General features: G+C 42.7%; 2 protein-coding genes across 4 annotated transcripts in view; both read left to right on the forward strand.

Annotated features, from left to right (window-relative positions):
• The window catches only part of LOC135921867 (calcyphosin-like protein), an 85,830-nt gene extending 80,593 nt beyond the window's left edge, over positions 1–5,237 (forward strand). For all 3 annotated transcript variants that reach the window (XM_065456265.2, XM_070526241.1, XM_065456264.2), the window contains exons 4-5: positions 809–1,015; positions 2,138–5,237. In XM_065456265.2, the coding sequence (XP_065312337.1) occupies positions 809–1,015; positions 2,138–2,239 (309 nt within the window). In that variant the 3' untranslated portion in view covers positions 2,240–5,237. The remainder of the gene's footprint in view (positions 1–808; positions 1,016–2,137) is intronic.
• A 2,903-nt stretch (positions 5,238–8,140) lies between these two features.
• On the forward strand, positions 8,141–24,524 carry LOC135921866 (calcyphosin-like protein). Its single transcript, XM_065456263.2, has 5 exons — positions 8,141–8,294; positions 13,042–13,162; positions 14,380–14,557; positions 18,654–18,863; positions 19,875–24,524. Exons 2-5 carry the CDS (start codon positions 13,086–13,088, stop codon positions 19,974–19,976), a joined length of 567 nt encoding a protein of 188 aa, XP_065312335.2. The 5' UTR covers positions 8,141–8,294; positions 13,042–13,085; the 3' UTR covers positions 19,977–24,524.
• Positions 24,525–24,801: the final 277 nt, after the last annotated feature.

The following is a 24,801-nucleotide window of genomic DNA, read 5'->3' on the forward strand; positions in this document are numbered from 1 at the left end:
CCTCGAATGCATCGTGGTTTCAGAGGCAGCATGTGCATACGTACGCAGTGCAATTTGAAGCCACATGCTATCCCCAAGAAGCGTTTACTTCATCATCACCCTGCACCTCTGGATGCACAGAGGCGAGTACCATCCAGTGGGGCTGCAAAAAACCCAGCGGCGCAAGTGCTGCACTTTTATTTGTTGGCCTACTCGGCAAGACAACAGCCAGGCTACAGTGCCCACGGTCACCAAATCTAACACGCCCCGCCCCCCCCAAAAAAAAGGACTCATGAAAGCTGACGTAACAAAGATTATATGAGGACACACTTCCAACTGACGAAAAAATTTACACTGCTACCCAGAGCTAATTATTAACTTTTATCGACTCCTGTGTCTCTTAAGGTTGCCAGAAGTGCATTCATTGCATGCAGTGAACTGGGAAAGCTAGCCTGTGGGCCAATCAAGTTCTGCAGCTCAACAAACAAGTCGTGACTCAATTTTACTGCATCCCTCAGACTTTCTCTATTGCATGTTTACCAGCCCACAGACGTAAAGAACATTAATCTTTCCTCTCTTTTTTTCCACTGTTGCATATATGGGTCTGTACATGTTTGTAGATTGTTGAGAATGAGAAGGGAAAATGAAGAACATTGTGCGTGTCTTCTGGAAAAAAAGGCATTCTGGCCACATTAGCAAGTCTGAGGGATGAGTTGCCACAAGTGTGCAGTCTGTTCCATACCGCTTTGCGAAGCGCAGCTGGCCGCTGCAAGACCCACAACCACCTTAGTATGCCATGCGAGTTCTCGCCTGTGTTCACTGCGTGCAGCCTCCAATGTCGGCGGCCCGTCTGGAGCACGTCCAACGGGCATTCTACAAGATGGACAAGACGGGAGACGGGGTCATCACTGTCCGTGACCTCAAGGGTTTGTACAACGCTCGGCAGGCCAAGTTCCAGAACGGGGAGCTCTCTGAGGATGAGGCGTTTGAGCTCTTCCTGAAGGACTTCGACAGTCCCAATGACCCCGATGGCAAGGTGAGAACGCAAATGAGATGGCAGTTGAGCCTGAGCAGCATGCTTGAGTAAAGAAATAATGTGATGTTTGTTTGTTTGTTTACATTTCCTCCAGTACCGTGGAGGCATAATTGCAGGAGGGAATACTAACGTGAAACTTTCAAAGATAGTCATACATCATGCGGCATGGGCTTAACCTCTGGTAAAAAAAGAAAAAAGAAATAGTGCAGCCATGTGTGTTATTCACATTTTCTCCTGTCAATAAATCTTGCCTTTAGCCAAAGTAGCACTGTATTGAACAAGATACATTTTAATAGCATAGAATTTTTTTGAAAATATTCAGGAACTAAGGGGTATGGTTGAATTCATCTTTAGTGGGAAACACGAGAAAGAGGCTTGATAAACCTGTTGCGGTAGCTCAATGGCTATGGCGTTGGACTACTGAACTCAAGGTCACGGGCTCACTCCCTGCCGTGGTGGCCACATTTTTGTAGGTGTGAAGGGCAAAAATGCCTGGGTACCATGCAATGGGTGCACATTGGAGCCCCCTGGGTGGTCAGTCTTAATCTGGAGTCCAAGCCTGCCGCGTGCCTCATAATCAGATCGTGGTTTTGGAACATAAAACCATGGAATATTATTACTTAAATTTTTTAGGCACCTGAAGAAAAGAAATGCAAGGCAGCTCCAACTGTGCTTTTTTGAAAAATGACTCCAACTTAAACTGCCCTGCCCGACTTATTGGTACAACCTGTGATGATAGCACTGGTAATCAATTTCAGTTTGTGAAAATGTTGCAGGAGTATGGCTCACACAACAATTCCCCGCATGACATACCTCTAATGCTTCGTCTAACTTGAGCGCCCATCTGGGATGATACATTCATAAATGTTCGTGAAATCTTTTGTTTTAGGCTTATGTGCTGTTTCAGTGTCGCATTACAGACTTGTACAGCTTAGAATGGCTATATCCTCGAATCAAGACACTGTATGTACGCTTTGCTGAATATGCACTAGAAAGCCCTGGCTTGCTTACGTTGTAATTTGACACTTTTCTGCCGACTTGTCTGTTGTGCAGTAATGACAACGCACTGACCTGTAGTGCCACCAACACGTTTTGGGTCACTGGTGATGTTTACCTCGGCAGGTGACAATCGAAGAATTCATCGACTACTATGCGGGCGTGAGCGCCTCCGTTGACACGGATGCCTACTTCGACCTCATGATGAGGAATGCCTGGAAGATCTGAGCAACTCAAGAAAAAAAAAATTGAGTTCACCCTTGTTTGGCCACGTGACCCTTGCCACTAGTCACATGGGGCGCAGCTGTCACATGTGCTTTTTGTCCCGTCCTGGCTGAAACTGTCGTCGTCGTGCAGACATCCTCTAACACGTAACTCGTCTTAACAGTTCTCTTTCAGCTTCATGTGTGGTGGTTTTTATTGACAGGCTTATTACTCAGGGCATCTTATCGTTTGCGTCTCAGTCTTAACTATTAATTTTGTAAAACCTTGATAGGTCTTATCTGTACTTTACTGTACATTTGGAAAAGTTGTTTGCTTGTGTCTTGCGTGACGTGGTAAAAGAAGGAATATCTTTATGCATGCAGTGGTCAAACCCAAATTTTACATTCCTGTGCTGACCAAATGGGGTTACATGTTTGCATCACCACTACTGCGTGCATGTTTAGGACAATGTGAGTGAGAAAGCTGGTGTTTGTTTTCTTTCATGCTGTGACAGATGTCCTGGTGCATAGTATCATCTGAAACACCGTTTAAATTTTTGCTGAAGTCTCATTGCCCAAATCTATCAGTTAAGGTGAGCTGACGTATTAGAGTAGCTGTGCTGTTAGACCTAATTCTCAAAGAAGCTTCTTTAGCCTTCAGCTATCGACTCATCTTAGAATAGGGCTATGCTGGTAAACTATAGGTTTTGTGAAGTAGTTAGTTGCTTTGAAAGTTGTTCCACCAAGTCAGTTGTTGTTTACCTCAGCAGAGCAAAAAAAGAAAGAAAGTGCGGTGTAACCACAAGCTTGTCAGGTGGAAAGTACAGTGAAGAAGTTGTCGTTGGATGTCCAGGAAGAATTTTGACACTTAGGATGCATTGGAGGATTTGCATTGTTCTTTCTTAACATTCCTAAACCAAGTTGGAGCCTTAGAATGACAGAACTTCAGGGCCCGAACTGATTATTTTCTTTCTAGAAAAGACATTGCAGTGTTTACACTGTTGGACTGTTCAAGTTAAACATGATTTCAATGTTGAAGTAGTTGTTTCAGGGCGAGTTGAAACTTATCATTCCTGTCAGTAATGGATTGACATGTTATCTGACATTCTGTGATGTACCGCATGCAATGCAATACCTGTGATGGCTGTGCGTTGAAATTTTAGGCATTGCCGAGAGCTAGGATTTGGTAATGGTGTTGTTTTATCATGGCATGACAGTTCGTTTGCTAACTGTAACTCAAAAGGCTAACGCATGTTATTGACATCAGCCAAAAACTTGTTATCAAGTGAGTTATTCAAACCACATGGTGCACATTCATGTGAAAAGAGTCTTCACATATTGTTTGCTGTGACACTCTTTCATTCTACTCAAGTTGAAATGCCAAGGTGTGTTATGTGGCAAAGTGCTTGCCCCTTTTGTGGACTAATTTATAGATCTTCCAACATTCCTAGTGTGAGATCTGTGAAAAATCTGTACCCCGTTTCCAGGGTACTAACATGGTACCAAGCATTGCTTGTCAACTTTTTGCTGTCAATTTGCCCTTTACAGGAGACTATGTATCCTGCGTTATGCAGGATTTATAAAGTTTTCTAGCGGTGGTCACATCGCAATGCAGAAGTTTTTTGTTATCACATCAGCAACGTTTGTACCATCTTTCGTTGGACAAATTGCGGTTCTTGATGCATACTATTTGACGACAGTTTTACAAGCACTGTCCATGCCAGAGTTGCTGGTGCAAATTTTGGTTTGTTCTGCATCAAGATGGAACAAGCTGCCTGAAGAGCAAATATGTTCCCAAAATGAAGAATTCTTTAATAAATAAAGAAAGGTATGGAAGTCTACTAGCTGCGCTTTCAGTTCAGTGCAAGGTGATGGTTGATTAGCCATTCTGGCGACCGTTATCACTCAAGCAACTTCACCAGTGGTCAGTGAATCAATAATCACTGGAGCACTTTGTTGTACTGATGCCATTGCAAAATGGCATGTTGCTCACCTGCACAAATGAATCGGTGCAGTCAGGCACTATTCGTACAACTAGATGCCTGTGTAATGAAGGTCTTTCGTGTATGAATCTGGGTTTAAGCCATTTACGCTACTTAGCTCAGGTGAGGCTGAGATGGCGTGAATAGCAAGTAGCTTTCAAGGAAGGTTTCTAAGCTCACAAACCGCCTACATCATTGTTCTAACTCTTGTTCAAGCCACAATTCTGACATAGATACTGCCTCCCCAATTTTACGTATGATTATGCATGAGCTGACTGTCATGCCAAGCTTTTAATGGTGACACAAAAGGGGGGAACAAGCACCTTCGGTGCATGCCTAAAAATTCAACATTTCTTTCTTTAATGACTGAGCCAATGCGCATTGAGTGTGTATGATTAGCAACAGGGCAGCGTACAGTCTAATGAACGGATATTATCCGGTAAACTTATGTGACCTGCCTACTCCTGCGGTCTAGCTGTTTTACAGTCACTAAATGCTGGTGCACATCACTGTTCGATTGACACTTTTGTCAATGACCGCATTCTTGTTATCTTGCAAAACTCAAGCAATCTGACGCTAACGTTACTGACTTGAAGCGCACATAATTTTTTTTTTATTTTTAGCATGCAGTGTACAAGTTGTTTGTTGAATATGATGCTTTGAATAACTTTGGAAGTAACGACATGAAGATGCTGGTACAAGCGAGATTTCGTGAAAGGTTTCAAAGCACAAGCTCTGGTTGGTGGCGGCAAAGTCTATTGTAGGTATGTAACTCTGCACCTTTCCACTCTTGGGTGCAATATCCCTCGGTTACACTCGGTTACAGGTTACACAAGGTGTTCTATATGTTTGTTATTCTAGTAAATGTGCCTCATTCACCACGTTTTTGTTCTTGTCATTTACTTGTACTGCTGTCTTCAACTCTAGCATGCATCTTGTTAATTTATATTCTCCTTGTTAATTTATTTTCAGCACACTTTGAGCATGTGTTCTTCTGAGACTGTTTTGCCTTTATTCCAAATAAAGAAAGCTTCTGAAATACTGTTGCCGTTTTGTCACACCTCGCCACGAAGGTTTGTTCACGTTTTTGAGAGAAGCATCTGGGGCCATGCAGATGACGGTGCTGTCTTCAAGATGGTAAATTCAACTTCTACACTCATTGCCAGTGCATGTGTTGAACAAGTTGAACCTCAACATAATGGATATGCATATGGAGTAAATCTATAATGTTTATTGTCGACGTAAGAATCATGTTCCAAAAATTGCTAAATGTCACAATCACTTGGATATGTAGCCTGATATTTGAAGTTACCAGTTCAAGCAGATTATTCATACAAACCAAGAAAATCGAACATGATGAGCTGTATGCCCCATACTTCTGCTGAATGTAGAGAATTGAGCATTTATTTTGGTCAGAAGTTGCGTACCAGAAACCACTTTATATTCTTAAATCTGGATGTTCTTGCACCATACACTGTTGCTGCAGGAATACTTTGTGTCCTGCCTGTCTGTGTCTGCATTATTTGCGGCGTTTCTCGGAGAATATTCTTTAATCCATGCGCTTAACTGTGATGTTGTTGATTATCAAAACCAACCAAATACGAGGGTAACATATTTCAATGTTTTGAGGATTGCATTGCAGCTAGGAAAATATAGTGGCATTTTTCCTTGTGAGAAGTCCGCATGCCCAACCTTTATCTCCTAAAAATTCCGGCAACACCCATGTCGCAGTGAATTTAGACGTTAATGCAATCGGCATTGAAGCAATGTTGCAACAGATTGTATTGCCACTGCCAAAATGTCATGTGTGAAGCATGTATGCAGCCAGCCTCCTATCTCGCCAATTTCTCCCTACATTCTGCAACACCTAGCTGCATCGCTGTGAAAACTGTTCTTGGAGCCTCTGTGAAATACATCTAGCCAAAAGTGTCTGAATGTACAGGCGCCGACAAAAGTGGTATACTCCACGCAGTGGGAGCTGGAGCAGCGGCACACTGCATCGCGATGCCATCTACATTGACACGAGGGAAGTGACATGCCTGCAGTTAATAAAGGGCACCCATTGGCTGTCTCGATCCCAGATGCTGCCTGTAGATGGCGTTGCGATGCAGTTTGCCGTTGCTCCGGTTCCCACTGCATGGAGTATACCACTTTTGTCGGCGGCTGTACATAATGTGGGTCTAATTCTGCCCAGCACCGGAGAAATTTTAAAGTTTATATTTGTTTAAATAGAAGAGTGGTACATACCTATGACACAAGGTGGTGTCAAAGGAGTTCATTGAAAAAGCGTTGCATACCCAATAGCCCAAGTGGGTCCAACAGTTGGTTTCAAACCCAGTTCCGTCAGTACAGTAGCTCTACACTCTGCCTGGCTGCACCCTTGTACCCTGTACCGTGGACTACCCAGTTACCTAAATTGGCATGAAAAAAGTTGGGCACGGGTATTGATACATGCTGTAAACTGGTGAAGTTCCCAAAGATGCTAATTACATTTTTAGAGATTGAAAACTTTATTAATGTGTTAGTATTCTTAAGGTACTTCAGACTTTCTAGGCACTATTATTGATCTATGGTTGTAGCTAACTGTTTTCCCTCCAACCAGGATTCTTTCTTCGCCAACCCTCATTGAGGGTTTTCGAAGAATGTTTTGCTTTTGAAAGACTGCTGTGTTAAAACATGCATAATTTGCCCTTGGTGTAAAAAATGAAGTAAGATTTTGTTGGCAGTGTATTGAAGGTGAAGAACCATATGTGCCCATTCTGCTGTTGAGCGCCCAGAATTAGACGTTCATTCGGTGTTTTTATTGTCATGGCAATTGTATGGGCTCTGCAGGTGAATTTTCGTCGGTGTGACCATCACCGTGATGATCCGTATGAAGTGAAAATGCATAAAGTGCAAGTGCAAACACAATCACAGCAGCACGCCGTGATGCTCTTCATTACGAAAACCAGTGACTGAAGAGGCTCACATGCATATATCTCCTATAGGGATTGCTTTCTGGGAGAATTCTATAAGGGCTTCCTTTTTTCTTCGATATAGTTTGTGTCCAAACATTCTTCGAAATTCAACAGCAATTACAATACCCCCCTAAAGTGAAATTTTAGCGCAGCTATGTGTGTTTTTATTTTGCGATATATTGGCCGGCGCGAACAATCTGTCTCCTGCGGCACGCTGCAAAAGGAGCGATCGAAGTGTCGGGCTACTGCCTCGCTAATCTGGAGGTTTGGGGAGGCAACGCGTGAGTGACGCGGGGGCGCAATTCACAGCAGTCGCCGCAGACGAACCTCCCAGATGATCCCCACTACTCTGGCGCCATCTCGTGGTCGTCGTCGCCGCACTACGCTTGCGCTTTCCGCCTCATGGCTCTGCTGCATCCTCCTCCTCCGCTTTCCTCCTCGTCTCTTTCATACCCCTCTGTGCTCTACGTTCGCTTGGTTACGCCGACGCTCACCGCAGGAAAGGGCACCCAAGAGCTGCGCTCAAAAAACGAAAAGCTTTTCTCATATTTTTCTTGGGCAACTCCACCACTGAGGGTGTGTGCACGAATTATAGCATAGAAAGTCTAAGAATTATAAGTCGGATGCAACGGTTTGTGCAATGAATTTCTGAGACCACCATCATCATCTACCAGCGGCATCAGCTAACGTTATCTAAGCAGCTGGCCATGTATTTGAACTGCTGAGCCATGTCGATTAACGAGGCCTGCAGCGCACAGAAATTGCGTGTGAACCCTGCCGTCATGCACCGTTTTCAAAAAGTACGGGACTCGGTCCTAGATGTCGTCAACAAACATACTTATAACTTCATAGCGTTTTAATTCTACAATACCTTTAACACAAATAACATTTCATTTATTAAAGCCCAATTATCTACAATGTAAACATTATTTTTGTATTAAAATTTTTGGCGCCCTAAAACATTTTGCTTCAACAAAGCGCAGAGCAACAGGGAGGTAGCAGTGGGTCTAGGAGGTCGTGTATGCTGTCTCGTTTGTCCAGCGTCGAGCGGCCGCATTTTGCAAGTTTGCCATTTTTCGTCTGCACTGCGGAGTAGTGAGCGCGTTGGGCAAGCGGCGCCGGCGGAACTGCTTCACAAACGGTAAAAAGAAAAAAATGCCAACCCTGCACCGCTGTTACGTTCAGATAGCGAGCGTGTTTTGTGTCAAGTGTGCTGCCGTTTATTGAATTTCGGTCGCGTGTCGTTACTTTGTGCAACACAGTTGCAAGCGGTCGGACGATCGATGCACGAACGCGTGCGGCAGACGCCGCGACGTCTCCGCCCTGCACCGCCCAGCGTCGCGTAGGTGCCTGCAGCTCATGGCCGCTAAATGCCTCGCGCACTTGTTTTCTCAACTTTCTTTGCTTGTTTTCTAACGCACATTGTATTACTTGTCTCTCGTAAATCGGGTCCGCACGGCTACAACGGTGCCGCGGTATAGTGTGGGGGCCGGTTCCGTCTTGCTTATCAACGGCGTAGCGGCACGCCGGTCTTTTGCTTCGGCTCCTCGCGGTGTGCTATGTGGGTCAGGCGATCGGCTTGGGTGGGCGCCCGTGTGGAGCCTAGAGCTGCCTTTCTCTTTAGCGCCGTGTCGCACTGCTCCTTGCTCGCGTCTTTTTCGTTGCGTTATTACGGCCGCCGCCGCACGCAAGGTTGGGTCGCGCGCGTCCTGCTGCACGCCCGCTTTTGAAAAGATAACGAAAACTAGGCGCGGCCATAGCGCCGCTATCGCAACCTGCCTCCAGACACTTGGAAACTAATCGGAAAGGCCAGCAGGTGCTGCTAAAATTAGCTATAACATCCACCCCCTGCTAATTGGAGGAAACGAATTTCGCTTTTCGTACGTTGTTTTGTTAATTTATGGATGCGCAGCATCCCAGGTAAAATATTCACGTGAAAACTGCATTCTTTGGATTATGTATATAGAGCACCATCCCCATTTGTAGATAATTGAAACTGTTTAAAACCAGCAATGGCCAGCTACCGCTGGCCAAGCTGCCCAATAATACAGTTTGAGTCGGTAGTTTTTCAACTGCGACAGCCTGCAAAACCTCAAGTGCGCTTTCAAACATACATATATAGCCCCCAACTCTGGTCAAGCGAGGCAGGAATTATCTATGCGAATGGCCAAAACATAGGCATTATACAAATGCCACTCAATCCCCCTCGCACCATCGTAATTGTACGTGCTTCTGCCTCTGTCGTTATTTCTCAGAGATCACACATCTGTGACGTATATCATTCTGTAGACCCAGCGTAGACTGCATCTCGACATTGGATGCATACGTAATGCCACTACAGGCCTCGGCTAGCATTCCAGGTTCTGCAGAGTGTTCCGAGAATTTTCCCTTCCACCTATATTGCCTGCTTGCCCCCGCATCCCGACGCCATCTGGCGTGTGAGTGCTGACTACTAATGGCGTGACACAGAAGGAAGCATAGGAGCCGCAATACCTTCATGCAGTTTTCGAATGTGTCTGTATTCAAGAAGAAAAAAAGTCATCAATCATTACGAATACTATGAGTTAATAAGAGCACTGTGGGGCCCTTTCCAATACTGATGAGTGAAGGTGTTCTCACAGCATTTTCTCTCTTCTTTAAAAGAAACAAATTGAATGGTGGCAGCAATGAGTCAAATACACGTGTAGTACGGTCCACTGTTAATGAGAATTCCTAAATGTTAATAAAGAAAAGATACATAACTGCAACCATTGCACAATGTTTTTTTGGAAAGAAAGTAAATTATACGAAATGCCAGGCAGACATCTATATATATGTGTGTGTATCAAATATTGGCTGCAATATATCACAAAGTTTAAACTCTGTCTTCCCTTTAAGAGCGACCAAATAGATTATTCTTCTGTTTCTTTGGAGCTTATTTCTTCTACTTCCGCAATACATTCAGTTGCAAAATATGAAACAAGGCTTTCAAACACATTGCAATGTTATTTTGCAAAAGGGCATGACATTGGGCCTGTCACTTCATCTCGCAGAAGAGGTAAACAAGACGAAAAATTAACATGTGCCTTGCATATTGCGTCAGTCATCATGTTGGCTGCATTATGCCATGCTGTTTGCTTCTTTCATTAGTTTTCATTAACTATGGTCTCAGTACTTGTGTTGCACTGAAAGTGGAAGTTCTTCAATGTGCGTAGGAGTTGAATAGATTGTGAATACTACGGGATTATGTTTTTGTGCATGATGTTGATAATAAAGCTTGCCAGCTAAAGAGTAAATATAGCATCTGCATGTAGGATAAGTAAACATATTAGACATGAAACCTTTTTTTTTTAAGTTATGTATAGCTCGACATGCAAAGAACGGAAGCTTGCTCTAGTTAAGGCTGTTTTTTAGGGCCTAGACTGTCTGTAAAGTCAGATATCAATGCGTAACATCCCTAAGTTTTTAGCTAGTATCCTGATTCTTAAAGAACAGTATTTACACATTCCCTTTATTTATCTGATCAACTACATGTATACAGAAAGGTAGAAAATTGCCCATGAGAGTGTTTTACTGTGAGGTAACATAACTTTTGTACTATTGTAAATTGTACATAATTTGTATTATGCTAAAGACTTCATTGTGTTATTGTAGACCATCACTGCAAGGCTTTATTACCAAACTTCTAAGCATTTGATGAATGGTCCCTGGAAAATTTTTTGGTCCAGAGTCATGCAGGTGGATGGGTGGGGCATCTGCACTTATTTTAGTTGGCAAACCACTCATTAAGATCCAGATCACAGAAAAAGTGGCACTGTAATAATATATTCAGTCCATTTTCTTCTGTATCACGAATTGAGGACATTGAATTCAGCATGAATTTTTTGGTAGTGGTCACCATACCACACAGCCAACTGCCAACCAAGAATGGTGCAATTCTGAGATCCCAGTCACTGTACTTGTTGCCTGGTGTGCCATTAAAAAAAAGTCAGGCCAATGCTTGTGGAAGTAACTGCAGATGAACCCACCTGATCTTTAATTACCATTCTGCTTTTGGCACAATTGAGATGAGCTCATCCATCGTAAGCTCGGGTTTAAGCATACTTGAGACTTTGCTGTGAAGCGATTATTGGGATGAGTAATTGTAAACTTCATTTCCTTAGAACATATGGGCACAATATTAAAGGGGGCATGCATATTTGCTGACCATTTAATAATCATAATGAGGAAAGCATAAGGTAGCAAGCAAAATAGTTTCTAGAAATTTGCATCTAAAATGTGTGTGAGTACGCATGTGCACAGAGGTCCTTAAGCTGGCTCTTTCATGCATAAAATGACACTTCCCTACGAGCTTTACATAAGAGGAACAAATATGCATCTAACAAGAGAAATGCGCACCTGGTAAAGAAAAGCCGCCTGGGTTGACTATACTACTCTTCAATTCCTGCTCAGATCGCTGTCATTCAAAAAAAAAAGAAGACTACACGTTACATTGCAGTATTTGACCAGTCACACCCGTTTGCTTTGTCACATGTTTTGAGGACACCTTTACCCACCTGCTTGTGTCTGTGAGGGCACAAGCAATAAACTTGTTAACTGAGTCACTGTGATCGTTACGTACCTTGCTGCCTTTTAAGCAATTCTTTTCATTCCTTTCCTGATGTTTTTGACGGCTACTATGGGCTAATCATTTATGATTTGCAGAGTTCCACAAGAGCAAGTTGTGGAGTAGTGACAATCACACAAAGAAGTTGCTTATGAGCAATGGAGAAACTATCTGAATAAGAATAATAAAAGCATTGGACATACTGAGCCATGACAATACTCAACAATTACACAACTTTGTAACTTTGTGTAACTGCTTGTAGTGATACTTCAGTAGACTGCCTGCAAGACAAACAGACAGGAACCTTTAAAATATTTTTAATCTGAAATTCCTATTACCATAAGTGCACTGAATCTTACGTAAGCTAAACAAAGGTACTATTTTGTTTGTCAAAGAGCTCATTCTGACAAAGCTTTTCTTTTTCTTATGAAAGTCTGGTGTATTCTCTTGGTGATTATGTTAGAAAGCAGCAATGTCTGATTTTCTTTGCTTTTGGTTTTGTTCCGCAGGAAACAATACAGTTTCTGTTCTCTTTACACTTTGCTTCAGATTTTCCTTTTGATCAATTCCCCATCAGTGCACAATTTCCAAATTACAAATTAGCAAAATTTGATGCTTGATTTTAAAATTGCATTGAATTGGATTGTTATGTTTGCTACTTGAACGTTTACAATATTTGAACACCCCTGCTTCTGGCATATGCATATTCCCAAAGCTATGCGAATCATTAGGCACCCATGTCTCTCCTTTGTCTGGGCATTTGCACAAGTGACCTTGCCCACTCTTATGCCATTTTAACAGTGGCTATGAGTCAGTGGTGATAACTATGAGTCGCTATGAGCACTACCCATGTAAAGACGCATAAATAGTGCTCATCTCATGTGTCCTTGTGTGTCTGATCATTTGCTTTGCTGTAAACCTATTGCAAGCTACGAGTCAAATAGGCCTAAAGCAGGATTCTTATTGTGAGGAAGAATACCTCCACGTTAAAAGAAGCATAGAAGTTTCTACCTGGAACTGACATATTTTGTGCTATTTTGCTAACCTCTTTCATTGCTGATAGGCAAGCTGCTTATACACTTGCTGCATTATGAAGGTGCTGCTGACAAATGGCAGACTACATTTGCCACCTCTCAGATCTCAGTACCTAAGCTCTATAAAGGAAAGCGAAAATGGCAGCCAGCTAAAGTACATATTCGTAGTTGCATAAGTCATCAGCAGGCCGTACTGACGGGGATGCAAAGAGTGAATGCTCTTAGTCTCACCTGCAGCATTCGTCTCATTTTCTCACACACCTCTGCAGACCTCTCGCAAACGTTGCTGTAGGAACCGTCACCGGGCTTAGACATGTCTCTGTCTCCCATTGAGAAGCTTCGCCACCAGTGCCTCCAGCGTGGCGCTCACGGCATCAAGGGATTCGCACGGTAAGTCCAAGCTGTTTGTTTGGACACGCTATCTCGGCATCACACAGTGGCATCAACTGCAATGCAGGACAGGAGTAACTGCAGACCACTGGGAAAGGCCTTCACACTGCAGTGGACCTGGTTAGGCCAATGATTACGTATCAGCTCTGAAATCGGCGATTGGGCAACATCTCGGTCTGGTTGGGAAGCAAACACTTTTTAAATCGAAAAGAACGAGAGCATACCAACCAAAGTGGCATGGTGTTTGGTTAGTAAGATGAAAAGCTGGGCAAGGTGGAATTGACAGTTTTTTTAATCAGTGCAGAAAATCATGGCAACACAAGAAGGAAGGACACAGGGCGAGCGTTCATCCTATGTCCTTCCTTCTTGTGTTGCCATCATTTTCTGTGCTGGTTCAAGGAAAGGGGTTAGATATTTTAACTTTCACACTGAAGCTTTGTCCACTCTGATTGCACTTTAGTTGATGGCCTGTTTATTCTTATTTTAATATCTATAAGTTCTACATGTGTTGGGCGACCATTCTGATAAAGGCTTAACCTTACCCTACCGTGGCTGTTTCAAGCTCTCAACATTACATGGCTCCCTGGCATTCGCTTACACGGGGCTAAACGTGACCTGCAGGATTAGTGGAAAGCTGGAAAATGTTTCTAGATGAAACCAGAGTAACACCTTGGAGAAATAAGGCGCACTGCAAGAAACATTGCTTCCTAAAAAAAAAGTTTTTTCTTACAGCCAACAGCTGTCTTTGTGACACTCCTTGCCAATCCTGTTCGCTTTCGCTCCATGCCTCAAAACCCCTCATTGCTTGTGTAAGGCATTTGCCTTCTTTACTTAAGGTAAACAGGTGCAGCACAGTGCTTTGGATGTGAAAGCAAGACTGCTTCTGCACTTACATTAATGAGGCGCGTATTAGGGAAGTCCAGATGGTCAGAATAAGTCCATAGTCCCCTTCTGTGATGCTCCCCACAACCCACAGCACAGGTCTGTAGCTGGGAGTTTTAATCAATGGTAATATTTATTCAGTTCAGGAGAGTCGCGCAGCTACGGAAAGGTGTTACGCCCATGCCAAAGTGGTACACAGTGCCTTTAAAACGGAGAGGTGAATATTTTAACAGCCTATATTTCTCTCCTTTTTTTTTTTTGTTACTAAGAAGGGTTGTCTTGGTGCTTGGTATACTGCTTAACGCGGTGCACGCTTGTGTGCTTGTGCTCTGCAGGCAGTTCCGCATCATGGACGACTCGGGAGACAAGAAGCTCGACATGGAAGAGTTCAAGAAGGGCTTGCAGGACTTCAAGGTGTTCCTGAGCCCCAGCGAGGTGGACACCCTGTTCAAGGACCTCGACAAGGATGGCAACGGCACCATCTCCTTCAACGAGTTCCTCGTTGCGCTCAGGGTGAGTGGGTCACACCTTTAATACACTCCAGAACTGCAGTGTATTGTGGATATCATAGAGATCGGTAGTCTGTATTTTGTAATTGTTGCAGGATATCACCCCCCTGGCACCATCGAAGAATACCTGCTGTTACTTAATGATTTCTTATTTCACAAGTTTGACGACAGCAACTGTAAGATTATAATGGCCAGAGATTTTGATTTACCGCATATTTACTGGGTGTACTATTGGGAAGGTCAAAATGATCAGGCTGTGTTTCATGTTCTTCTGAGTCTGGCTTTCTCCCTTGACTTAACACAAATTGTAACTACGCCCACACGAACCCATGAATCAGGAGAATCACTACTCGATTTGGTCTTTTTGAGCGGATCTGTCGCACAATCCAAGTACTGGTGTGAAGTCTTAGAAGGGATTTCTGACCAAAATATGGTGATCACGCATGTCTCTACTATATATAACAGAGTAGAAAAGAATACAACTTTCTTAGTCCCCGATTTCTCTAAAGCAGATGATGGTGCAGTATTGGACCATTTAGAGGAAGGTTATGATGATTTCAGCCATCTTATTTCAATAAACACTATGTCAGTAAATGTTGCATGGGGGAAGTCTAAAAGTGAGGTCGCGGGATCGTATCCAGGCCACGGCGGCCGCATTTTGATGAAGGCGAAATGCAAAAGCACCCGTGTGCTTAGATTTAGGTGCACGTTAAAGAACGCCAGGTGGTCGAAATTTTCAGAGTTCTCCACTACAGCGTGCCTCATAATCAGAAAGTGGTTTTGGCATGTAAAACCCCATAATTTAATTAAGCCTAAAAGTGTGGTATTGAAATCCGTAGAACTATTTGTTCCCAAGCAGCCCAAGAAAATTAATAGAAAAGTTTCATGGGTTGCACAGAAAAGTGTCTTTTGAAATGAATGAGTTCTAAAAATACCCCCTCCACAACAGCATGTCATTGCATTAGTTCCATTTCACAGGAACTCAAAATGGGAATTATTAAAGCAGACCATTGTTACATGAATCAAACTCTAATCAATTTTATTAAGAGGTCTCCGGGAAAATTTTGGAGGTACATTTCAGGGCTTAAATCTGGCATTCAATTTCTTACAAGTGAAGATAAGTCTATCACGAACAGCCCTGATACGGCTTGCCTCTTCAATGAATATTTGGATCAGTTTTCACAGTAGATGATGGTTCTGCACCCCTAACACTGCTTTCCATTAAGCAATGCCCTTCTGAACTATTAGAAAAGACGGAATTCTGAATCGGTTCCTTAAGCTAGATGAGAAAAAATGTCCTGGCTCTGATCAACTTCCTGACGATTTTTTAAAGCGATACACTGAGTGGTGTTCATTTTTTTTCTTTTCAATATTTATATTAAATCTCTAGAATTCAGAGACATTCTGAGAGGCTGGAAGCAGGCCAAGATAGTACCAATACACAAACAGGGTTCCAAACATGATGCCACTAATTACCGGCCCATCTCTTTGACAAATTCAGGCTGCAAAATGCTGGAGCACATTATAACAACACACCTAATGAAATTTGTGGAACAAAGCAAGATTTTGGATAAAAATCAGCATGGTTTCCGACGAGGGTGCTCGGCTGTCACTATTCTCACTGAGGTTACTCATGAAATTGGTGAATATATTGATGGAAAGGGTTGAGTAGATATTATCTTTATCGATTTCCGCAAAGCATTCAATAGAATATCCCACAGAAAGCTGCTTATGAAGCTGTCTCGATTTCTAGGTGATACTCGGCTATTAAAATGGATAGAGGCACATTTATCAGAAAGGAAAGGGAACCATATCAGAAAGATATGGGCGCAGATTTTTCACCCCAAATAGCCATCAAACATTATGCAGATGACACCATTGGGTATGCTAGAATATGCACCCTTAACGACCAACAGGAACTTAGTCACCATTTACAAAAAGTCTGTTTCGGGGTGTGATGAGTGGCAAATGGAGCTGAACGCATCAAAAACTGTTTGTATGCATACAACGCATAAAAAAGATCTGTTAGTTTTCCCCTACAGCATCAACGGAGCAAAACTAGCAGAGGTTAGGGAACCTAAGACCTAGAGATTCATCTCACGCATGACTTGAGCTGGTCGGTACATGTTGACAACATTTGTAATAAGGCCATGCGTAAACTTTGGTCATTACGATTAAAGCTTCACGACGCTTACCATGGGTAAAAACAATGGCTTACAAAATGACTGTACTGACTTATGCAAGTATTTTGTGGGAGCCGTACCATCAACAAAACACATTAAAATGTGAGCGTGTGCAAAATAAGGCCTTGAGGTTTATCTTTAACACTCAGTTAAAGACTCAGCTGAGAACCCAGTCCGTCACCAAACTTAGAAGCAGAGCTGGTCTCATGACTGTCGAGCAGAAAATGCAGCTTAACAGGCTGACATTCTTTTTTCACATATTAAGTGGGGACTATAAAGCAGACTTAGAAAAACACATCGCATTACAGAATCCTGGTAGCCACAAAACAAAATATTCAAAACATACTAAACCACTTAATTATAGAACAGAATCACTCATATTTGTTTCCAAAGCATAGACGATTGGAACAACTTGCCACAAGAGATAGTAGATTGTTCTGATTTACAAGCTTTTCAAAAAGCTGTTACCATTTATTTGTAAACGGTTGAGAATATGCTTAATTGTTAGCTATTTTTTGGTTGCAGCTGTTTGGCACATCACTTTTTCTTCTTCTTTTTAGTTATAGCGATATAACTTGTTAATTGCAACTCATGTGATTTATCGTTCTTGTATTTGTTTATATGCTTTGCCTTCCTATCTTGATTGCTTTCTATAGAATTGTATAAACATACACTATGTTTAGTTTGTAGATGACAGCAATGTAACTGCAACTCCTGTATTTGCATATGCTGACAGTATAAATAAATAAATAAATAAATAATCCTAACATAAGCTTGTGCTACGAAAGCAAAGGAAGCACTTAGAAAATTTATGATAGACACTCCCATTAGCCATTGAAATGACCATTAAATATTTGTTACATGAGTCTACTGCGGTGCGCAAATTTTGGCGGTTCTTGGAGCAAGTTTAGTGTTTCCGAGAAGTTTTTATGCATAGTGTCAACTTTGTAGACAATAGAAGTTTTCTATAGCTGCCCTAGAGGTTGCTCGCGAAGCCATGGACTCCCTAAGGCAAGCTTTCTGGTTCTTTCTTTGTTTTTTTCTCACGGCTGGTGCTGCCGCAGATGCAAGCACCATCTGGTGGTGCTACAAGGAACCCAAGGTTCGCAAAGAAAAGGTCCACTTTTGAAAAGAACAAATGAAACCTGATGTAACACCGACTCCATGAGCACACAGTTCAGAGAGACAAAAACATGCACACTACCCCCCAAGAGCTAATTCCAAAGTCTTATTGGCTCCTGGGACTGTTAAGGTCGCTAGAAGTATCTTCATTGCATGCAGTACACTGGCAAAGCTAGCCTATGGGCCAATCAAGTTGTGCAACTCAAGAAATGAGTCATGACACAATTTTACTGCAACCTTCAGACATTGTCTGTTACATATTTACCAGCTGCAGACGTAAACAACATTCTTTATTTTTCCTCTCTCTCTCATTTTACTGTTAAATATATGGGTCCTTACATGTTTGTATATTGTTGAGAATTTGAAATTTATTTACGATTATTACTGACATGTATAAATTCATTAATGTTGCTTTATGCTATAGCATATAACAATGTGTATCTACAACATATGTCAGCATGTCACTGATGTTGTTTAGAGTACATGTTGTACTGGGCTAAGGTCCTCTGTCAGAGGCAGGTGTGCCTTTGTACCCTATCCCTTAGTTTTCTTTTCTCATTTTGTAAAGAAAACTAGGAATGTGAATAAAGTGAAAATGAAGAACATTGTGCACGTCTTCTGGAAAAGAAAGCATTCTGGCCGCATTGGCAAGTCTGAGGGATGAGTTGCCGCGAGTGTGCAGTCTGTTCCCTACGGTTTTGTGAAGTGCGACTGGCCTGTGCAAGATGAGACTGTCAAGGCCCACAACCCCCTTAGCATGTTGTGCAACCTCTCGTCTGTGTTCGCCGCACGCAGCCTCCAATGTCAGCGGCTCGTCTGGAGCGCATCACACAGGCATTCCACAAGATGGACAAATCTGGAGACGGAATCATCAGTGTCCATGACCTCAAGGGCGTGTACAACGCTCGGCAGCACCCCAAGTACCAGAACGGGGAGCTCACTGAGGACCAGGTGTTTGAGCTCTTCCTGAAGAACTTTGACAGTCCCAATGACCCCGATGGCAAGGTGAGAATGCAAATGAGTTTGCAGTTCAGCCTGAGCAGCATGCTTCAGTAAAGAAAGAGCATGGTGTTTACTGATTGGACGCCCACGTGTTTCATTAACAGTGTCCTGTCAATAAGTCTTGACTTTCTTTACCCAAGCATCAAATGGGCCTAGTTAGCACTGTGTTGAACAACATAAAGTTTTAATAGCATGAAGATATTTTGTAAAGATGCTGAAACTAAGGAGTATAGTTCAGTTTATCTGTAGTGGAAAATGTGGGAAAGAAACTTGTAACACTATAATGGTAGCAGAGTGGCTATGCCGTTGGACTGCTGAGCTCAAAGTTGCGAGTGGCCACCGACCACGGTGGCCATATATCGATAGGTGCGAAGTGCAAATATGCTTGAGTACCTTGCTATGGGTGCACCTTAAAGAATCCTAGGTGGTCTGAATCAATCTGGAGTCCTACCCTGCGGCATGCCTCAAAATCGGATTGTGGTATTGGCGTGTAAAACCACGAAATTTAATTATTTAAGTTTTTACGCACCTGAAGAAAGAAATGCAAGGCGAGTCCATCTGCGCTTTTTTTTGAAAAATGACTCCAACTTAAACGGCCCTGTCTGACATATTGACATAATCTGTGGTGACAGCGCAGGTAATTATTTCAGTTTGTGAACGTGTTGCAGGAGTATTTCCCACACACTGATTCCCCACATGACATACCTCCGCTGCTTTGTCTGACTTCGGAACCCAGCTAGGATTACAGATTCATAAACATTTGTTAAATGTTTTATTGCAGGCTTATGTGTTGTTTCAGTCTCGCATTGCAGTCTTGTACATGTTAGAATGGTTGTATGTACAAAACAAGATAGTTTGTGTACGCTTTGCTGAATATGCACTGGAAAGCCCTGGCTTGCTTTACGTTGTAGATTGGCACTTCACTGCCGACGTGCCTGTAGCGCGGTAATGGAATGCGCTGACCTATAGCATCACCAACGCGTTTTGGGTCACTGGTGACGTTTACCTCGGCAGGTGACAATCGAAGAATTCGTCAACTACTATGCGGGCGTGAGCGCCTCCATTGACACGGATGCCTACTTCGACCTCATGATGAGGAATGCCTGGAAAATCTGAGCAACTCAAGAAAAAAGAAATTGAGTCCACCCTTGTTTGGCCACGTGACCCTTGCCACTAGTCACGTGATGCACAGCTGTCACATGTGCTTTTTGTCCCGTCCCGGCTGAAACCGTCGTCGTCGTGCAGACATCCTCTAACACGTAATTCGTCTTAACAATTCTCTTTCAGCTTCATGTGTTGCGCTTTTTATTGACAGGCCTTTTGTTATTCAGGGCATCTTATCGTTTGCATCCAAGTCTTAATTATTAATTTTTTTTAAACCTTTATACGTCTTATCTGTACTATACATTTGGAAAGGTTGTTTACTTGTGTTTTTCATGACGTGGTAAAAGAAAAAATATCTTAATGCAGGCAGTGGGTAAACCCACGTTTAAGTTGCTGTGCTGACCAAATGGGATTATGTGCTTGTGTCACCACTATATACATGTTTATGACAATATCGGTGAGAAAGCTGGTGCTTTTTGTTTTGTTTCCTTTCGTGCTGTGACGGATCTCCTGGTGCGTAGTACCATCTGAAATTTTTGCTTAAGTCACACATAAGTGCCCGAATCCATCTGTTAAGTGAGCTGATGCATAGAGAAGCTGTGAAATTAGGCCTAATTAGGCCTAATTTCCAAAGAAGCTTCTGTAGCCTTCAGCTATTGACTCATTTTAGAATGAAGATTTATAGGACATTATAGGTTTTGTGAAGTAGTTTGTAGCTTTTTAAGTTGTTCCACCCAGTGAGTTGTTGTTTACCTCCAGCAGAACCAAAAAAAGAAAGAGTACAGTGTAACCACAAACTCATCAGGTGGAAAGTACAGTGAAGAAGTTGTCGTCAGATGTCTAGGAAGAAGTTTGTCAGTCATTTTCATTTTGACGTTTGGAATGCATTGGAGAATTCGCAGGGTTGCTTCTAAACGTTCCTAAACCTAGTTGGAGTCTTATAATGACTTAACTACAGGACCCAAAGTGATTATTTTTTCTAGAAAAGACATTCCAGTGTTTGTTATGTTGTTGAATTTTTCAAGTTAAACATGATTTCAATGTTGAAGTGGTTGTTTCAGAGCAAGTTGACATTTATCATTCCTGTCGGTAATGGATTGGCTTGTTATTTGACATGCTCCGAGGTACCGCGTGCAATGCGATACCTGTGATGTACTGCGTGTTGAAATTTAAGGCGTTGCACAGAACTAGGATTTGGTAGTGGCATTGTTTTATTACTGCATGGAAATTCATTGCCAGCTGGCACCTAAATGACTCACACATGTTGTCATTGACATCAGCCAAAACTTGTTGTCAAGCGAGTTACTCAGATCATGTTGTGCATATTCCTGCAAAAAGAATCTTCACGTGTTGTTTGCTGTGACACCTTTTCAATCTACACAAGTTGAAATGCCAAGGTGCGTTAGGTGGCAAAGTGCTTGCCCCTTTTGTGGACACGTTTAGCCATCTTCAGCAACATTCCTAGTGCGAATATTGTGAACATTCTATGCACTGTTTCCAGGGTGCTCACATAGTACCAAGCGTTGCTTGCCAACTTTTTGCTGCCAATTTGCCCTTTACGGAAGACTACCTATCATGTGTTATACAGGATTTATGGAATGTTCTAGTAGTGTTACATTCGAATGCAGAAGTTCTTTCTTATCACGTCCGCAACAGCTGTACCATCTTTTGTTGCACCAGTCGCAGTTCTTAAAGGGCCCCTCATTAGGCCCCACAGCAAATTTTGTTTATATGCTGGAAGTTGTTACGTGTCCTCTAGGGAGCTTTCTGCCGCAGAAATTTCTCAAATCGGCTCATTAATAGCCTAGATAGAAATATTTCAGTGCCGTGAACCCATGATATCAGCAGGCGGGCTCCACTGCCAAGCAAGACGCTCTCTCCACTCGCCCCGTCTAGCCTTCGCAAGCGAAATTCCTTTCGTGCGTTCTCGCATACCAGACCTCGAGGATCGCGAGACGCATATGTCACAATGACGCATACCTTCACTTGTTTTGTTTTTTTGTTTTGTTTTTTTTTCCCACCACTACACGTTTCCGCTGATGGCGTGCGTTGCTCACATGCTGTTGTCTCATTCGCGCAGCGCACGATTTTATGTGCTGTGCACAAGGAAACATGACTAGTGGTATAATTCAGTGCTTCACGAATACTGAGCAGAACAAGTGGATTGCAGAGCATAATTAGGCGCTGGAGCACGGTAGAAAATGGCACGGCTTCGGTACCTACACATGTGACCACGGGACCATGGGAACAAGCAGACGAAATGGAAGTACATCTCTCTTCCTTCGGCGCAAAGTAAAACAAAAACACGCAGACATTCCGTTTGTGTGTTTTATTATTTTTCTAAACTTCAGTTCGTCAATTCAAGCAACAGATTGCACAGATAACAGATGTTGTCTTGAATAATTCTTGAAGTCACGTGTCACCACGAGCGACGTCACACTGTTGAAATTTCAGGTCTTTCCACGGTGCTTAGCGATATAATACTTTGCAGACATGATCGTTATTGCTCAATGTATGCTCTGCGCTTGTCAGCGCAAAATGGCCAGGCCTGGTGAGGGGCCCTGTAATGCATACTATTTTAGGACAGTCTTACATGTTCATCCGCATCAAGATGGAACAGGCTGCTTGACGAGCAAGTATCTTCCCAAAATGAACAGTTATTTATATGCAGTGCCATTCTTAAATGAAGAATGAAAATAAGGAAACGTATGGAAATCTACTAGCTGCACTTTCAGGTCGGTGCCATGTGCAAGGCAACGCTTGATTAGCTGTTCTGGTGACTGTTACCACTCAAGCAAGTTCACCGCTGCTCAGTGAATTAATGATCACTAAAGCACTTCACTGTACTGCTCATTGCGAAATGGCACATTGCTCACCCACACAAAAGGACTCGGTGCAGTCAGGCACTATTAGCACAACTTGTTGCCTACGTAACGAAGGTCTTCTGCGTTCGAATCTCGCTTTAAGCCATTTACGCTGCATAGCTCAGGTCATGCTGAGATGGCTTAAATAGCAAGTTGCATTTAAGGAAACCTTTTAAGCTCACAGACTGGCTGCAACATGGTTCTAACTCTTGTTCAAGCCACAGTTCTGACATAGATACTGCCTTGCCAATTTTACTCATGACGTTTCACAAGCTAGCTGTTGTGCCAAGCTGTTAATGGTGACATGAAAGAGGGGGACAAGAAAGAAGTTTAAGGATTTCTATACCTCCTTTGGTAATGTCTTCGGGGCATACACATTCTCCGAGGGCACTTTGAACTTCCCTATGACATTGCGTGCAAGAGCACTCTGCTTTTGGTGTCTAGTTGCACACTTTCCTTGCTGTTACTGTTGCTGTGAGTTGCAGTTTTAATGCATCTTAAGCAAGTCAGGACAGGATGCAGTGACGCTAAACAGCGTTCTTATTCTTTAAAAAGGCAGACACATGTGCAGTGTTGTCACCCCACCCCCCCCCCCCCCCTGCCGAGTGAAACTTGCACTGAACCGTTTAAAATTTGCTAGAACATGCTGCATATTTCTGTGAAATGTCAAACAAATTGCCAAAGGAATTTGATTCCAAATTTGCTTTCAGTAATCTGCTATCCGTTGTAAGTGACGTTATGCCATTAAACAAGGTTAAATCCTCTATATCCGGCAGGAAATCAGCTAAATTGACAACACTGTATGTGGTCGCGTTTTTAATGGCAGCCTATAACAGTGCAGCATCGAAAGACTCATTTGGAGTCGATAAAAGGCTCACGATTGTCCCGTTTTGAACCGCCCTGTTGTTGCATGCCAAAAAATTCGATGTTTCTTCCTTTAATGGCTCCACCAATGCGCATTGAGTCTGCATAGTTGGCAACTTGAACAATGCACACTATAATAAACAGATATTATGTGGTAAAGTTATGTGGCCTGCCTACTCCTGCAGTCTAGTTATTTTACAGTTGCAAGTGTATATGTCAGGTCACTGAATTGTGAAGCGTATGGCTGTTTGATTGACACTGGTGTCAATGACCGCATTGTTTTTATCTTACGAAACTCAAGCAATCTGATGCTGAAATAATTGGCTTGAAGTGCACATGATTATTTTCAGTTCATCTTAGCATGCATTGTGTAAGCTTTTTGTTGTATATGGTGCTTTAAATAGCTGTAGAAGTAAAGACATGAAGATGCTGCTGCAAGCGAGATTTCGTGAAAGGTTTCTAAGCACAAGCTCTGGTTGGTGGCGGCAAAGTCTGTTGTAGGTACGTAACTCTGTACCATTCCACTCTTGGGTGCAATATCCCTTGGTTACACTACTTTTGTTACGGTCTCAGGATGTTTTATGTTTTCGTTATTCTCGTAGGTGTGCCTCGTCCACCACGTTCTTGTTATTGTCATTTCTTTATACTGCTGTCTTCAACTCTAGCATGCATCTCATTTTGGAATCCTTGCTTAGAGCACGCAAAAGCGGTAAGCGCACAGTTCTCGTACATTACGTACCGCCTTGTTAATTTATTTTCGGCACGCTTAGAGCACGTGTTTTTCTCAAAGCTGTTTTGCCTTTATGATCAAAATAAAAAAAAGCTTCTGAAATACTGTTGCTGTTTCATCAGACCTTGCCAGTGAGGTTTGTTCACATTTCTGTTCACATCTGGGGGCATGCGAATGAGAGTGCTGTCTTCAAACTGCATTGTCACAGCACCGACAGTTTTGCTTTGAACCGGGTTCCTTCAGCACAGCAGCTCGACACCCTACCCTTCAGACCATGGGCTACCCAGTAACCTAGGTTGGCGTGAAAAAGATTAGGCACAAGCAGACAGACGTGCTGCAAAACTGGGGAAAGTTCCCAAAGATGCTAATTGCATTCAGA

The sequence above is a fragment of the Dermacentor albipictus genome, chromosome 9 (assembly GCF_038994185.2).
Source record: "Dermacentor albipictus isolate Rhodes 1998 colony chromosome 9, USDA_Dalb.pri_finalv2, whole genome shotgun sequence".
In the NCBI taxonomy this organism is placed as follows: domain Eukaryota; kingdom Metazoa; phylum Arthropoda; class Arachnida; order Ixodida; family Ixodidae; genus Dermacentor; species Dermacentor albipictus.

Excerpts from the sequence above, each read along its gene's own strand:
- LOC135921866 (XM_065456263.2), top strand. The coding sequence starts at position 13,086 with ATGTCTCTGTCTCCCATTGAGAAGCTTCGCCACCAGTGCCTCCAGCGT. Across the intron at positions 13,163-14,379 it reads GGCATCAAGGGATTCGCACG|GCAGTTCCGCATCATGGACG; the intron begins GTAAGTCCAAGC and ends TGTGCTCTGCAG. Across the intron at positions 14,558-18,653 it reads AGTTCCTCGTTGCGCTCAGG|CCTCCAATGTCAGCGGCTCG; the intron begins GTGAGTGGGTCA and ends CGCCGCACGCAG.